This window comes from Microtus ochrogaster, chromosome 21, assembly GCF_000317375.1.
Source record: "Microtus ochrogaster isolate Prairie Vole_2 chromosome 21, MicOch1.0, whole genome shotgun sequence".
NCBI classification, from domain to species: Eukaryota; Metazoa; Chordata; class Mammalia; order Rodentia; family Cricetidae; genus Microtus; species Microtus ochrogaster.
The window spans coordinates 2,268,072-2,283,853 of NC_022022.1; the positions used below are offsets into that span (position 1 = coordinate 2,268,072).

Sequence of the window (15,782 nt, forward strand, 5' to 3'; positions counted from 1 at the left end):
GCCTATCTCTGTTCTGCCCTGCTATAGGCTCAAGTCTGCTTTCTTTATTCAGTAACCAATAAAAGCAACACATAGACAGAAGGACTTCCCACGCCACAGCTCCTTCTCCATCACCATGTCTGCCTGTATGCCACCATGTTCCCCCCCCCCCCATGATGATAATGGACTAAACCTCTTTGAACCATAAGCTGAAGATGGACACTAAAAAGACATCCCACACTAGTTCAGAATTGAGTGTAATAAAGAGTCATTTATTTTAGGGGTAGGCTCATAGTCCTCTGCTCGAATGGGTAACAGCAACCAAATCCCACCGATTCCTGCAGCCGGAAGAGAGAGGGAAAGCACGTTTGTTTTTTTGTTTGTTTGTTTGTTTTGTTTTTACATCGGCATTTATAGTATAAGACCACACCCAAGTGGGCGGGTAACTTAAAGGCTACTGGCTGCAGGATTTCTTACAGCAGTAAGCCACTCCAATTAAATGTGTTCCTAAGAGTTATCATGTTCGTGGTGTCTCTTCACAGCAGTAGAAACCGTAATTAAGGGGCTGGAGAGATGGCTCAGTGGTTAAGAGCACTGACTGCTCTTCCAGAGGTCCTGAGTTCAATTCCCAGCGACCACATGGTGGCTCACAGCCATCTGTAATGAGATCTGGCGCCCCCTTCTGGCTTGTGGAAGGAATGCTGTACACATAATAAATAAATATTAAAAAAATAAAAAAAGAAACCCTAACTAAGACCCCCACGGTGTCCCTCTCACTATTTCCCAGTGCTCTGTAAACTCTGAGAGCAGGGCTTGTCTTTATTCTCCAGCCTCCAGCACTGGTCTGGCACATGATTCTGTGCTTAAGATATAGAACGGGCTTCCTTTTCCTTATATGTCTAATAAATGATTGGGACCTACGGGTGTGACTGTTAGATTTAGAAGTACAGAGAGAGAAGGCAGAACGAGACCAGAAACTGACCTCAACAGGTGAGCCTCTTTATCAGTGCATGCCGAGAGAGATTCCTATCTCTCTCAGGTCTGAAGGGGTCTGTGAGAGAAAAAAAAAAATGCTGCTTGGGTCTCTCTATATAGGGGTGACTGAGAGGTTTTGGAATGAGGAAGTTGATGTAGCTGTAGGGGGCTACGTGAGGGTCTTCAGTTTCTTCTTCCTGGACTTGCTTACTTCAAGAAAGACAGATTACCATGGGAAATAGGCTGTCCCAGCAGACATAGCCTCTGAGTTGTGACTGACCTGTTGAGCAAAGTCAGATGTCATCGCATAGGAATCCTGTTTTTACTTTGGAGGCACTCTATCATTGACACGGGACAGTAATCCCAGCTTGTAGGAGGTAGACGCAGGAGGATCCGGAAATAAGGGGCATTCTGGAGAGGTGGAGGCTAACCTGGGCTGCATGAGACCTTGTTTTTAAATAATCAATTATAAAGGAATAAAACTACTTGAGTTACAAAACCAAGAAACAACAAATTCGATGCGACGATCCCAAATTTGCTGGAAATCCTTTTATCCTTGTTTTTGCATTGCTTTGCTCAAATTCCAGACATCGCAGGACTTGGCCTGTGGGAGGAGAAAGGACTACAATTCCCATGAATCATCTGGGTACTACGTAACTCCTGCCAGACGTAACCGGTACAGCATTTCCTAGCTAGCTTTCCGACGCTTCGTAAAACTGAGGTAACGCAGGCTCCGCAGCGAGTACAAAGGTATCCCCCTAGGGTCTGAAGTGGGTGTTAGGGCTCTGACTCAGCCAAAAGGACGAGGTTGCACATCCTCCATTTTTGCAGCTCCTAGCCATGCCTTCCCAGCGCCCTTAGTGCCCATCGCTCCGGTCGTTAGAACAATCGCCCCTGTCCCTCCGCTGCCGGCGTAGAAGCCGCGTTAACCCGCCACGCAGTGCAGAGGCGGTTTTGGGATGTGCCCATCTGGGGTGCGTGGGGAGGGTGTGTGGACCCAGCTCTCAGCCCTGCGCCCTTGGTCTCTCCGCAGCGGATGCTGAGGGCGCAGCTGGCCAGGTGCATGGTCTCCATGGCCACGCGCGCGTGTATGTCGCGGGACAGCATGGGATCTGCGGCTGGCGGGCCAGTGGAGGCCGCCATCCGCGCCAAATTGGAGCAAGCCCTGAGCCCCGAGGTGCTGGAGCTGCGCAACGAGAGCGGCGGTCACGCCGTCCCGGCAGGCAGCGAGACGCATTTCCGTGTGGCGGTGGTGAGCTCTCGGTTCGAGGGGCTAAGCCCCCTGCAACGGCACCGGTTGGTTCACGCGGCGCTGTCGGAGGAGCTGGCTGGGCCAGTACACGCACTGGCCATCCAGGCGAAGACCCCCGCCCAGTGGAGGGAGAACCCACAGTTGGACACTAGTCCCCCCTGCCTAGGTGGAAGCAAGAAAACTCGAGGGACCTCCTAATACCAGATTGGGAGAACAACCATCCGAATGGGCCGAATGAAAATAAACCACTAAATCACTACTACCTCATACCTTGATTTGTATGGACCGCTACCCTTTCTGCTAACATACACCATGCAGGGGTAAAGAAGCTCCTGGCCAGCGAAAGCTAAGCTAGAGAGAGCAGCTACTCACAACTGCCCTTGTTTGGGCTAGTCAAGGGCTGCCCGGTCTGATGAGTCGGAAAGGGCCATGAAAATAAAAGAGAAGCTGCCTCGCAGGGTCAAAGCCATGTTCTTGATATCTGTTGCTGTAGTGTATGTGATGGGGTACATCACACCAGAGCCCTCATGCAGAGGTCAGAGGACAACTCTTGGAGTCTGGGGAATTGAGGTCATCAGCTTTATACAGCTGTTAGGCCCCTTCAGGCGTTTTTGTTGTTGGTGGTGTTGGGGTTTTTTTTTTGTTTTTGTTTTTGTTTTTTTTTTGGTTTTTCGAGACAGGGTTTCTCTGTGTTTTTGGAGCCAGTCCTGGAACTAGCTCTTGTAGACCAGGCTGGTCTCGAACTCACAGAGATCCGCCTGCCTCTGCCTCCCGAGTGCTGGGATTAAAGGCGTGCGCCACCACCGCCAGGCTCCCTTCAGGCGTTTTTGTGAGAAGAAAATTACTTGTAGACTAGAGAAGGGGTTCATGAAGAAGTGAAGTATTTGGTTTTTACAAGGATACCAAGAGGCCAGGTAGTGGTGGCGCATTGATTAAAGTAGCAATGGACTAGAGTAAAGGAATCAGGAGCAAGCTGCAGGGAGTAGGAATTCCCGAAAGACAGCTTCCCGAAAACTGGGAGCTAGAGAGCTAGGTCAGCACTTTGGAGCACTTTCTCTTTCAAGAATCCAGGTTTGCTTCCCAGCACCCACAACCCACCTAACAGCTGCAATCGCAGGGTATCTAATGCCCCCTTCTGGCCTTGATGGGTACCAGGCACATGCGCATATACATATGTGCAAGCAAAACACTTGAGCACATAGATGTATGTTTGTGTTACTTTTTGCAAGAATAACAAGGGCTCTTAACCCATAGAGTCGCCTTTTAAAAAAAAAAACAGCTTAGGGATCTTTATTATTTATTATGTATACAATATTCTGTCTGTGTGTATGCCTGAAGGCCAGAAGAGGGCACCAGACCTCATTACAGATGGTTGAGAGCCACCATGTGGTTGCTGGGAATTGAACTCAGGACCTTTGGAAGAGCAGGCAGGCAATGAATGCTCTTAACCACTGAGCCATCTCTCTAGCCCTATAGTCACCTTTCCAGCCTCCATAAATAAATGTTTTTTAAACAAACAAAGTGTAGATTTGAGGTACCCTATTCCACAAGTCATGACTAGTGGTAGAGGGGTTTGTTTATTTTGGCTTTGGAGAAGGAATAGCTTCACCAAAACTATTTTACCTTCCCCAGACTGTCCGGGAGCAGTCACACGTGAGCGGAGAGGCCAAGGAGCTGACAGAGCCACTTTGAGTTTTAAGGATTTGTATCTTTTATTTTTCAGCAGTATTTTTCATTTCGTTTTTCACATCAATGAATCAGGTTTAGGGTTCCCCAGGAGATGAGAAAGTGGATGTGTCTCCCCTGGGGCTGTACGGGAGAGGGCTACGTCCAGCAACGGAATGGTGAGAGAAGGGGCACACGTACACTGGGCACTGGAGGAAGAAGGCAGTCCTCTGAGCAGACACCAGAGTTAAACAGTCACCCACCTGGTTCAGTGTTACAAAATTAGGGAATGGCCTTGGGGGCGAGGGCACCAGATGAAGCGTGAGGAGGGCGAGTTTGGATTTTCTTTGTTGTGGTTATTTTAACTTCCTGTTAGCTTTTTAACATTGTACAAACAGCTAAAAACTTGAACACGGCACAGCTACAGAGGGGGCGTGGCTACAGAGGGGGCGTGGGAGAGGGGGGTACCAAAGAAAGCAGCCACACGGGGTAGGGAGGAATGGAGAGGCAGCTCTACCTACGGAGGCTGTTCTGTGGAAGGGCGAGATGGGGAAACTGAGGCTTCTGGTCCCTGCATTAGGGGTCCCTCACTGCCCAACCTCTTTAAGAAGGGTCGAGGGGAGGACCCCTGTTTCCTGCCCCAACTCCTTGTGCTTTTGGATCTGCTGGTTTGACCTCATGACTGGTTATTTTCCCTTTCTTTCCTCTGGTCCCCGGCCTAGGAGGACAGGTCAGGTGGGAGGGCTGTGGCTAGTGGCTGGAACCTCTCTAGAGAAGGAAGGGGAGTGAGGCCTTGTCACATGCCCCCAGGTCTCCCTAGATCGCAGGACTCTCATCCCGGCCTGGCTAGTGTTCCTCCTCCACACCCCCCAGCTCCAACACAGAAGACTCTGGGAGGTAATAGAGAAGAACAGTGTTGTGTGTGTGTGTGTTCACTGACACCATCACCCTTGGCTTATATGTGAACAGTATAGTGGTACCCCTGCCCCATGGCATGCACACACACAATCACACACACACACACATACACACACACACACACATATGTATGCACACATACAGAGTCCTGCTAAGCTGCCTCAGAACTTATATATAAATAAGAATCAGAAAACTAATTCCGTAAAATCCAGGCTTCACATTTGTAGCCTGAATGGAGGTGAAAATGGAGGCCAGAGGGCTGAGGTTTATTGCTACGCCCCAGCGTCCTTGGGAGGTTAGACGGCACCCAAGGCCCTCCCCACTCAAGGGGTTCTTTTGGTCCAAGCCTCAGCCCCCAACATAACTCCATACCTGTGGTTCACCAGGGCCTAGGCAGAGGGGATGAAGGGGAAGGCAGAAGTTCTGGAACCCCTGGAGCAGGGAAACAAGGGCTCCCCACTAACACTGGGGGAGAGAAGGATGCAACCCAACCTTCTCCGGTGCAAAGTCAAGGGTGGCAGCAGGTGTGGAGGGTGCCTCCTCCCAAAAGTGGGATGAAGGGACCTTCCCTGTAGTCCCTGCCCATCAGGGTCACACACATGCACACTGGCACACACAGCTAAGACACCAAACACAGGGGAGTGAGGACCAGGACGGCAGGGCAGGGAAGGGATCAAAGGAATTATTGGTCTCACAGTGTGCCTGCCGTCCCTAAAGTCCTGAGCCCCTCTCCTCACTGCAGTACCTGCCCCCGGGTCTCCGGCAGCTTCAGGGCCAGAGAGCTACCAAGGGCAAGAGCAGCGGAGGCAAAGAGGATAGGAGCAGCCTTGGTGATTCCCACAAAGGATGTGAAGATGCTGATCCCCAGAACTGCTGCCAGCTTGCACAGGGCATTGAGGAAGCCAAAGGCGGTGGTCCTGCTCAGGAGGCCCCGGTGCCGAGCCACATGGCCGTCAGGGCCCAGAAGAAGGAAGAGAGGCAGGTGGAAGAGTGAAGCCAGGAAAGATGGCCAACAGTGTTCAGGAGAGGGGAGAAAGGATGGAGGAATGAGGGGAGAAGGTGGGAAGGCAGACAAACCGGGAGACAGAGAAGGAGACAGAAGCATGATGTTAGTAGTTAGGAGTACAAGGAATGAACAGAGAAGCTCCCAACTGTTAGGGGAAAGCTCAGCAGGGATGTGTGTCCTGTCCCTAATGATATTCTTCCCATTCAGCCCCCCACTTCACCCTACTTCCCCCATCCTGCAGCTCCTAAGCCTCCTCCCCTATCCCCAGCACACTACCTCTTGTCTGAAGGGTAGAGTTCAACAGTCAGCACGTCCAGCGCGTTCCAGGATGCAATGCTGACCCCCCCAAAAAGGCAGAGCAGAGCGATCATGGCTGACTCGCTGTTCCCAAAAGATAGGAAGAAGCAGGAAACACAGGACATCACACTGGAACCGGCTGGAACCAGAAGGGAGGCAATGAGACCCAGCCGTGGTCCAGCTTACCATCAGCTTGCTTTGCGACACCTCCAGGGAACTGTTTCCAGGGTAGTCCTCAACCCCTGTGTTACTACCGGTAACAGTGACAGCCATTTATTCAATATCAATTTAGAGACAAGTAACTGGAGGACTCAGATGTACCTACCTGAGACAACAGCCCTCTGAGAGAGGTCTATTTTCCTTTCCTACTTTGCTGGTGCAAGCTCACCCAGGGTGGTGCAAGCCTGCCCAAGGTAAGTGGCAGAGCTGAATCTCCAACCTATAACCTCAAAATCTGTACCCTACTTCCCTGACATTCTCTTTAACCCCCTAGAGTAACTTCTAGGCAAGATCCGCCCCCCACTTTGCAGCACCCCTAAACAAAACATGAGAGGGGGAAGCTCTCTGGCCAATCTCTGCTGCAGCAGGAGGTGAGAAGCCTACTGAGAGCCGGCCCCAGCCCCAGTGGCCTCCATGCTGATCAGCACCCAGCCCTCATCGCCTTACCAAGCATTCTGAGCCTGCCAATCTTGTCCATGAGTAGGGCAGACACGATATTGCCAGGAAGCACAGCCAACGTCCCCAAGAAGCTGACAAAGTACACCATGTAGGCACCTTCACCCGTTCCTGTCACATCGAGTGGGCAACCTTCCTTATTGTGCAGGAATGTGCTGTTCACCAGACGACTGTTCACGAACTTGTACTTAAACAGGTCTAGGAGGTCAAGACACAGCAGATGGTGAGGTGGAAGCAGCTCCCACTGATGGCTTAGGGATCTGCTGCATTTGTGGAAGTTAGAAGTCAGAGGGTCTCAGCATTATCCCTGGCACCCATTGCAAAGCATTAAATAAGATCACCATGGAAACTAGCAATTTTCAGAAGACAGTACTGAAGAAGCATGACATGTCTGAGGCTTTGCTAGTCTTTGTTTCTTGTTTGTCCCTTTTGTCCATCTGAGCTGGCTACAAACAGGTAGCCTAGGCTGCTGGCCTAGGAACTGCTTCAAAAGAAAACATTAGACATGAATTTTAAAGTCCTACCCTCTCTCTCTTTCTCTTTCTCTGCAAGGTGGGGAAAACTTGCACAGTACTCTATTTTGAGGTGAGATGCTTCAATCTCACAAAGCTACCACACAAAGCAGCCGTCTAGCCAAAACCATTGTTTAAAAAGTAGATTCGGAGGGGTTTTTTTTCTTATATATGTTTAAAAGATTTATCTTAGTAGTGTGTGTGTGTGTGTGTGTGTGTGTGTGTGTGTGTGTTGGGGGAGGTAACTCAGAGGCCAGAAGACAATGTGACATCCTCTAGAACAAGAGTTACAGGCACGTGTGAGCTGCGTGATGTGGGTTCTGGGAACCAAACTTGGATCCTCCACCAGACCAAGTGCTCTTAACTGCTAAGCCATCTCTCCAGCACGCTTAAAGATTTGGTTTTGAAACAAGGTCTCATGTAACCTGGCCTGGTCTTAAAATCACTATTTAGTAATCTTGCACTCCTGATCCTCGTGCCTCCACCCCCAGGGTGCACCCCCATCCTCAGCTTGGCTGTTTTGTTTGTTTGTTTCTCTCTAGGGACTGGAACCAGAGAGCATCACACGAGCTGGGCAAGTGCTCCACCCACCACTCAGCCACATTCTCGGCCCTTTTATCTGTTTTCATTCTGAGACAGGATCTTATAAAGATGTGGGCTGGCCTTAAACTCTCTGTGTCGCCCAGGCAACTTTCAATCATCCTGCCTCGGCCTTCTACAGAGGGGGATTACAGCTATGCTGCTAGCTGGGCTAAGAAAGAGATGGATGCCATGATCCCCAGTCTCTTCCTTATTGAAAATCCCTTTTCATTGTCTTCCCTTTTCCCAATAACCCAGTTACCCCCTTCATACTCCCATTAACAATATCTCACTGAACTTTTATAATCACGGCTAAAGGTAAAGAAATGTGACATTTTCCTCAGATAGTCGATCAAAATGTTCATTATATGTCTTAATCACTGATAGTGCCAGTAAGCGACTCCAAGGCTCCAGAGGACTTTCAGATTGACAACTGTAAGCTACTGGTTAAGTAAGCCTCCTTCTCCTTTCATCCAGGTCCCAGTCCTTGGGCTGACACCCGCTGGCCACCTTACCAGTGTTATAGAACACGGTGTTGATGAACGTGCAGTTGCGGAAGAACGTGTTGCTGGACGTGACGTCTTCGAAGTAACACTCCTCAAATAGGGAATCCTCAAAGGACACTGACTTCAGACGCAGCCCGATGAACCTGCGGGACCAATATGATGAGACCCGCCCCTTCACCCTCAGCCCCTCACTGACTTTACTCCCCCACAGAGATCATCAGCACTGAGAAGACACAGGCTTTGCCTGGGCTCAGACTCGGCAAAGTGACAGAAGTAACAGGGACAGGGAAGAGAGGCGTTGGAAACCCCGCGTACTTGTCATTGAAGTACTGCCCCCCTCGATGAATCTGGTTCTCCAGTGTGAAGTTAAATGTCACATGCTCGACGCGCTCCCCTGGAAACACTTTGGTTCGAGCCGCGTAGTCCACAGCCTGGAGATGGCGGATCATGTCAGGGAACCAGACAGTCAGACCGTAGTAGCTGGGGAGTCAAAGGCGTGGAGTCAGACAGGACAGATAAGAGCCCTATCTCAGAGGGAGGGATGGACACTTCACCTGTGTGCTTACCCCCGCCTCACCCCCACACACCCCTGTGGACTGTGGTTCTGGAGTCAGACAGGACAGATAAGAGCCCTATCATCAGAGGGAGGGATGGACACTTCACCTGTGTGCTTACCCCCAGCCTCACCCCCACACACCCCTTCCAGGACTGTGGTTCTGGAGTCAGACAGGACAGATAAGAGCCCTATCATCAGAGGGAGGGATGGACACTTCACCTGTGTGCTTACCCCCAGCCTCACCCCCACACACCCCTTCCAGGACTGTGGTTCTGGGGGCTTTAAGGTCTGCTTCCCAGGTATTCCCTCTTCCTCTGCCACTTCCAGCCCCTCAGCTTATTCCCAGTCTCTCTGAGGGTTTAGATCCCCAGCCACCCAGTCCCATGCATCTCCACAATGCAATGCCCCACCTCGCTGCGCCCGGCACCACTGCACAGACTCAAGAGCTAGCTTTATTTAGAACATAAACTATAAGGACTGGAGTGGCGCATCGACCCATCCTACTGCATTGTCCGCACGGGATAAAAATGGATACCCACCAGCTTGAATTACAAGCTTGATGAATTCGTTAAGTCGGGAACCTGGATAAGGCATGGCGAGGATGCAGACAGACAGCATCTTCCCCTCATTATCTGCCCTTCATTTCCAATCTCCTGGCTCTCCAGTCCTCACACAGCCCCCTCACCTGAAGGACATGGTGAACCACACACCCATCATCATCAGCGTGATCCGCCGGTACTCCGGACTGAAGCAGGAGAGGAAGTTTCCCCACACCTACAAGGGACACAGGGAGCGCCGAGGGTGACCACACTGCCATCTCGTCTCACAGACCGCCGTTTTTCGTCAGCTCACTTTCACCATTGCACGGCCAAGTCCTCCGCCCTCCATTTCTCCCACTCCCTTCACCCACTTCCTCCACCATTCAATCCCATTTCTCCCACTTCCTCCACCATTCAATCCGCCATTACCTGACCCCCCAGGCTCAAAGCCCGGACTCCCCAGCGCTGGTACCAGGTCCCTGTGTCAGACTGAATCTCAATCAATTCGTCCTCCTGATGAATCGTTTTAATGTGGGTGACCTGGGTCAAGAAAAGAGGTGAGTTGTCATACATTGTTTTCCACCCCACTCCGCGGGTCTCTTGCAGAAGCAAAGTGAGAGGCAGGGAGTGACATAATGCCCACGGGTGGGAGTATTGCTGCACTACAATGCAGGCTGAGACTGAAAACGGGCATCCAGAAAGGGTCCGAGAGGGGGTTGTAGTCAGGACAGCAGGAAGAGCAGCACTTACTGAGAAGACCCGCTCAGGATGGCCCTTGGCTCGCATGTTGGTGTCGTGAACCTGCTTCAGTACCATCCAGGCCTCGTCATGCTTCCCATTCTAGAACCACAAGTGTGATTCCCAACATGCCCTTCAGGGCTCCCAGATGCAGTGTTTCAGAGCCCATCCCTCCAGTCCGTCTTCTAGGATCCCAAGATGCAAAAAGACTCCCAGCTCCCCTGCAACCCTAACCTATGGGGATACACATCAGCCCGAGCTGGGGTACAGCAAGGTATGGTCAGACTCAGGCGAGAGTTGGGGTGGGGGTTTGCAAGAGAACAGATGCCAGCATAGGTCCTAAGTATTTCTTCAGTAAAACAGAAAGGGAAAACCTACAAGGTGGAAAATGATGGTCGAGTATATGGCCCGAGACGGAGCCACATCCCAATCTGCGCTAGAGACAGGTGCAGCTGGGGGGGGGGGGCGGGGGCGGGGAGTGGATCCCATCCTGAGCCTGCAGAATCTTAAGCCACCCATAGATGGGCAGGTTTCCTGACCTCTCCAAACCCCTCTGGAGACTCAGTTTAAGTCAAAGGAAGCAAGATAAAGTCCCCTAGAGTCATGGGCACACGAAGGAGGAAGCGGTCCCAAGAGTGAACCAACCCCACAGCTAGCATCTTTATCCCCTCCCCACCCCACCAAAGCAATCCATTCACCTCTAGGAAGAAGCGGGGACTCTCTGGCTGCGTAGTCAGAGCCCCGATGGCAAACACAGAGGGAAAGGCACAGACGAGGACGAAGACCCTCCAGCTATGGAACTGGTAAGCTGAGCCCATCTGGAAACTCCACCCTGGCAGACAGTCACAGAATCAGCAGAGAAGCAGGAAGCTGAGTGCTCCCATCACGGGGAGCACAGCAGAGGTTGGAGGATGGAGACTCTGGGGGACTCCTGCTTACCATAGTGGGGGATGATGGCCCAGGCCATCGCAGCTGCATACACTCCACCGATCATCCAGAACATACAGAGCCAGCTCAAATGTTCCCCACGTTTCTCCTGGGCCAGAAACTCCGAAAAATAGGAGAAGACAATGGGGATGGAACCGCCAATCCTGTACAGTTCAAAAATTAATATTAGGAAACAGCCATCATCCCAGCCCCTATCCCAGCATTCTGGGCCCTCGGTCCCCATCCCCTCATCTCCACCTCAGACATTATGTCCTACAAACTCTTCTTGCCACCAGCCACCAAGTCACCATTCTTGGGATGGCAGGAAACAGGCAAGCAGGTCAAGAAAAGAGCAAGCATTAAGCCTTGAAGGTGGCCAAGACTCGCGAGAGGGCAAAGCTGAGGCCCACTGGAACTCAGTGTAGAGTCTCAGGCAGAGGTAGAGGGAAGTTGGAGGACTCGGGGATGGGCCAGGCATAGGATGTTACCAGACAGGCCTTGGGCAGACACAGCTGGCCTGAAGATGGGGTGGGGAGTGGGAAAGGGGTTCATTTCCTCAATTCACACATATGCCTAACACCATACTAAGTGTATATTACAGCAGCGTCTTTAAGGGTTTAGGATGCGGACACTCACCCAACCCCAGAAAGGAGGCGGCAGAAGAGGAAAGTGCCATAACCCTGGACGAAGGACGAGAAGAAGGCGAAGACACTGTTGACTGAGAGCGAGATGAGCAGACACTGCCTCCGACCCAGCCGGTCAGCCAGGCCGCCCCAGAGGAAGGCTCCCACCATCATGCCTAGGTACACGATGAGACCTGTGGAAAGGAAGAACCGGGGAGGGACGTGAGTCCATATGCCTCAGCTCTCCCATCAGCTGAGCACTGTAGGGGTTAAAACTCCTGGAGCAGAAACTCTGAAGAGCCTTCTGGAAGCTAAGTCTACTAAAGATAGGGGGATTGGGAGAGATGGGTGAACAAAGATGGATCGTCATTACTGCAGACCAGGGTTCAAAGGCAAAAAGGCAAATATTTAAGAAAAACCTTCCCTCACTTTCCTCCCCTTCCCCCTCCCAATCTCCTTCCTCTCCCTCCTCTCCTCTGTCACACATAACACTCACCCCCAGCTCACCTAGAAGTAAAATGGATCTGCCTAGATTCCTAGATGCGCCCCCATCCACTCTACCCTCCCAGTTCGTTTGATTTTTTTTAAATTGTGTGTGTGTGTGTTTTTTTAAGATGGCCGTCCCAGAACTCACCATGTAGACCAGGCTATCTGGAACTCACAGATCTACAAGCCTCTGCCTCCTTCAGTGCAGGGACTAATGGGGTTCATATGCATCGCCCCTGGGGCCTCCCTTCCCCGCAACCCAGTTGTGATGCCCTCAAAGATATTTCTTGTTCCTTGGGAAAGGGGTTTCAATACAGCGTTTCTCCTTTATCCTTCTAGCCCCAATACTTGGGGTCCTAAGAGTCCCCCGGTTTATTGTTTCTTTCCAAAAAACATTGGAATTTATTTTTTAAATCATCTCCAAATTTTGAATTTTATCAATGCCCAAACCAAGCCCCAAGAGAGAGTCCCGTTTTCATGGCAAAGCCAGCCCTCTATAATTTCTCAGCGAGCAGATGGGATTCCTCCTTCTAGATCCCTGTCAGGAAAGGCCATCGGAGACATTCCCATCCCTAGACACGCCTATGTCTGAGATGTCCCTTCTTGCACCGCTCCAAACAGACCCTTCCCGTGGATATCAAAGCGTTTCAAAGCTGTTGTTCTTGCTCTGCAGCAGGGAAAGCCAACTCAGTACCAGGGTAGAAGGCTTTGAAAATACACTGCACAGTAGCCCCGCCCACTATGGCCAGATCCAGCAGTTAGGCAAACTACCACCCACTCAGACACTATTAGTGAAAGCCCCAACCCAGCTACAATCCCTCTCTTCCACACACAACTTCATTTGCTCAACCTGCAGAAGGGTGTTGGGGGGGGGGGTGCGGAGGGTCAGTGGGCCCTCTAGGTGTATCATGTCCAGCTTACTGGGAAGAACTGGGCAGTCCCCAGCTGTAGGGTGTGCACAGGGCTCTTACCTAGCATGCCTTTGTTGGAGTCAGACAGGCACATATCTTTCTCAGCACTGGGCAGCACGAAGCCCACCACAAAGACCTCGACGCCATCTGCCATCAGCGCCAGACCCAGCACGAAGTAGAGTGTCCACTGGAAGCGGCCATGGCCACACTCCCGGAGGATGGTTTCATACTGCTGAGCCAGTTCTTCCCGGTCTTTCCGCCGCTGGGCCTCCCCGCGACCCCCAGGAGGCCCCTCCCCATCACTCAAGCCCCCTCTCACTCCAGCCAAGGGTGCCCCGTCTGCCATCCGTTCGCCTTTGCCCCCAGATTCTGCCCTGGGAATGCCCTGATATTCCCCCTCGTAGATCTCATCATCCTCATCGTGGCCCTCGGTGGCATCACTGGAAGCACCGCCTTCCTCCTCATCCTGGGCCCCTTCTCCGCGGTAATAGCCATCAGCAGGGGCAGGAAAGTCATCGTCATCATCTTCCTCCTCGAATCGGGAGTAAGACCTTCGAGAATACTCATCCTGGACTCTGTCCAGGCCTTTCACCACCTTCTTGGTCGCATGCTTCTTGACTTCTTTGGCGATGTCTTTGGCCCCACGGATGAACGCTGCCCGATCTCGGAAGCCTTCTTCCATGATGGGGCTTGGGCACACCTCACTTGATCTACCTCCCTCGCGGCTTCTTTTACAGCCTTTTGTTTAACGACTTGAGGGGTCAAGAAGACCCTCTCCCCAGAAGAAATGTGATCTGGTATCTTTGGGCTCAGAACAAGAGGAAGTAGGGCCTGGCCAGTGACATCAAAGGTGCAGGAAGGGGAGAGTTTGGTTCTGCACCCAGTTCAATAGGGGGAGTAGGGGAGGGACGGGGAAACAGGGGGGTGGGATGGGAAGGGGGAGCCGGGTTGGTGAGGCTAAACTGAGGAGCCAAGATATCTCAGGGAGGGCTGCCTACTTCTCCTCCAGGAGCCTCTGGAGACCTAGAAAAAAGAGAGGAAAAGGAAGTTCACTAGGCTAGTGAAGGAAGGCCAATATGGAACCCCTCTCAACCCAGAAACTGACGTAACCATGAGGAACAGGAAATGCCTCTACCTCTGGCCACCAGCCATCAAAGAGATGATTGGGTGAGCCGACTGTGGGCCACCCAACAGACAAGCCCCTTGACTTTGACCTTGAAGGGTAGCTCTACAGGATTGCCCGGAATCAGCCTTTGCCTAACCTCTGCCCACACTCAGTTCAGACCCTCTGCGAAGAAAACTCAGGAGAAATTAGAATTCCCTGCTCTGGTCTGATGAGAGGTTCCCGTTGAGACAGAGCTTAGGATGAGTGCGGACAGACAAGCCCCCCTCCCAGGTGGCTCACGCCACTGATGGCTCTGAAGGTGGGTCCTCCACAGTTCTTCCCTGGAGGTCTCCTCAGGAGGGATTTCTCCCAACTTAGCCTAGTAGTAAAGCTCAGCCTCCAGAGTAGGAGAGACTTGGGTTTGGCACGGATTATACGAGTATGACTTGTCTCCGAGCACCCAAGCCCGGGCTCTCTCTTACTTAAATGGGGAAAGTAAGGGTTTAGCAGCTCAGTGCAGATGTGCTGACCTCAGGCCCTGGCAGAGGGAACATGTTAGCTCTAGTGTCGCTGAGATAAAAGGCACCCAGGAGGACGCCCTGCAATCCTCAGCTGAGCCACCTCTGCATGTTCTGTAGGGTGAACAGCAGAAAGGGACATCATCAAGGAGAATGCTGGCCGGAACCAAAGCACGTGGCATCTGAAGTCCCCAGCCCCCTACTCGCTAACTGCAGATGGGCAGGCGGGTTGCCCCAGTTCACCTGAACCTCAATGTCCTTATATTTAACTTGCTGATAATTAACTTGGGAAAATCCATTTCTCAGAGTTGAAAAACTTAAACCTCACAGTATAGCCTATGAATATTAGCTTGCCGCCTTCCCTATTATAGTGAGAAGGCGCGAACAAAGCAGGGAGGTACAGTCAGCAGAGGTCCATACTCGGCTGCTGATGCCCAGGAGCCTCCCCAGAACTCTGTGTTTAAACTAATTCCAGCAGCTGGAATGATTAGAGCCTCTGTAGACCAACAGGATAAGGATCCCAAAAGGGAGACTTGGAACCTGGGTAGAAGGGACAAAAAGGAAAGTCATGAGCTAAGAAGACACAGCTGCTATCTCCTTCCTTCAGAATGTCATATATAGGCCCCCTTTTGCCTGTGGGGTGGGAGGTCACAGTTCTAGCGAGTGTCTAAGGTCTATAGTGGTGCCGTGCTCCTCCAGGGTCTTCCTTCCTAATCCCCCTTAATTCCTCGGATCCTTCCTTAGTCGGTGACAGAAAGAGTCCACAAATACCGCATTGCGTAGGCAGCTGGGTGGGAAATGAAGGGGGCCTAGGACTTCCCCTTAAAAAAAAAAGACGCCCCATAAAGGGAGGTAGAAGATAACCTCCTTCATGGCAACGGAGGACACAGGCCTAGACTCTGCGCAAGATCATTCCCCTAAAATAAGCCACTGCTCCCACCCAGCCGGAGCCTTGACTAATCTCTCTCTCTCTCTCTCTCTCTCTCTCTCTCTCTCTCTCTCTCTCTCTCTCTCT

At 51.7% G+C, this 15,782-nt stretch overlaps 2 protein-coding genes across 3 annotated transcripts in view; one reads left to right on the top strand and one right to left on the bottom strand.

Annotated features, from left to right (window-relative positions):
- Positions 1–1,569: 1,569 nt before the first annotated feature.
- On the top strand, positions 1,570–2,465 carry Bola1 (bolA family member 1). Of its 2 annotated transcripts, none has more exons than XM_005356943.3 (2): positions 1,570–1,675; positions 1,988–2,465. In XM_005356943.3, the coding sequence occupies exon 2, from the start codon at positions 1,991–1,993 to the stop codon at positions 2,402–2,404; it is 414 nt and encodes a 137-aa protein (XP_005357000.1). In that variant the 5' UTR covers positions 1,570–1,675; positions 1,988–1,990; the 3' UTR covers positions 2,405–2,465. The 2 variants fall into 2 exon arrangements, with proteins under 2 accessions (XP_005357000.1, XP_005356999.1); XM_005356942.2 differs by having other exon boundaries at positions 1,582–1,704.
- A 1,429-nt stretch (positions 2,466–3,894) lies between these two features.
- Sv2a (synaptic vesicle glycoprotein 2A) overlaps positions 3,895–15,782 on the bottom strand; it is a 13,835-nt gene continuing 1,947 nt past the window's right edge. Inside the window, exons 2-13 of the mRNA XM_005356944.3 lie at positions 13,205–14,167; positions 11,761–11,941; positions 11,137–11,288; positions 10,896–11,029; positions 10,210–10,299; positions 9,889–9,999; positions 9,606–9,694; positions 8,680–8,844; positions 8,374–8,507; positions 6,759–6,965; positions 6,072–6,231; positions 3,895–5,706 (exon numbers count right to left, since the gene is read on the bottom strand). Coding sequence (XP_005357001.1) covers positions 5,523–5,706; positions 6,072–6,231; positions 6,759–6,965; positions 8,374–8,507; positions 8,680–8,844; positions 9,606–9,694; positions 9,889–9,999; positions 10,210–10,299; positions 10,896–11,029; positions 11,137–11,288; positions 11,761–11,941; positions 13,205–13,826 — 2,229 coding nt within the window. The 5' untranslated portion in view covers positions 13,827–14,167 and the 3' untranslated portion in view covers positions 3,895–5,522. The remainder of the gene's footprint in view (positions 5,707–6,071; positions 6,232–6,758; positions 6,966–8,373; positions 8,508–8,679; positions 8,845–9,605; positions 9,695–9,888; positions 10,000–10,209; positions 10,300–10,895; positions 11,030–11,136; positions 11,289–11,760; positions 11,942–13,204; positions 14,168–15,782) is intronic.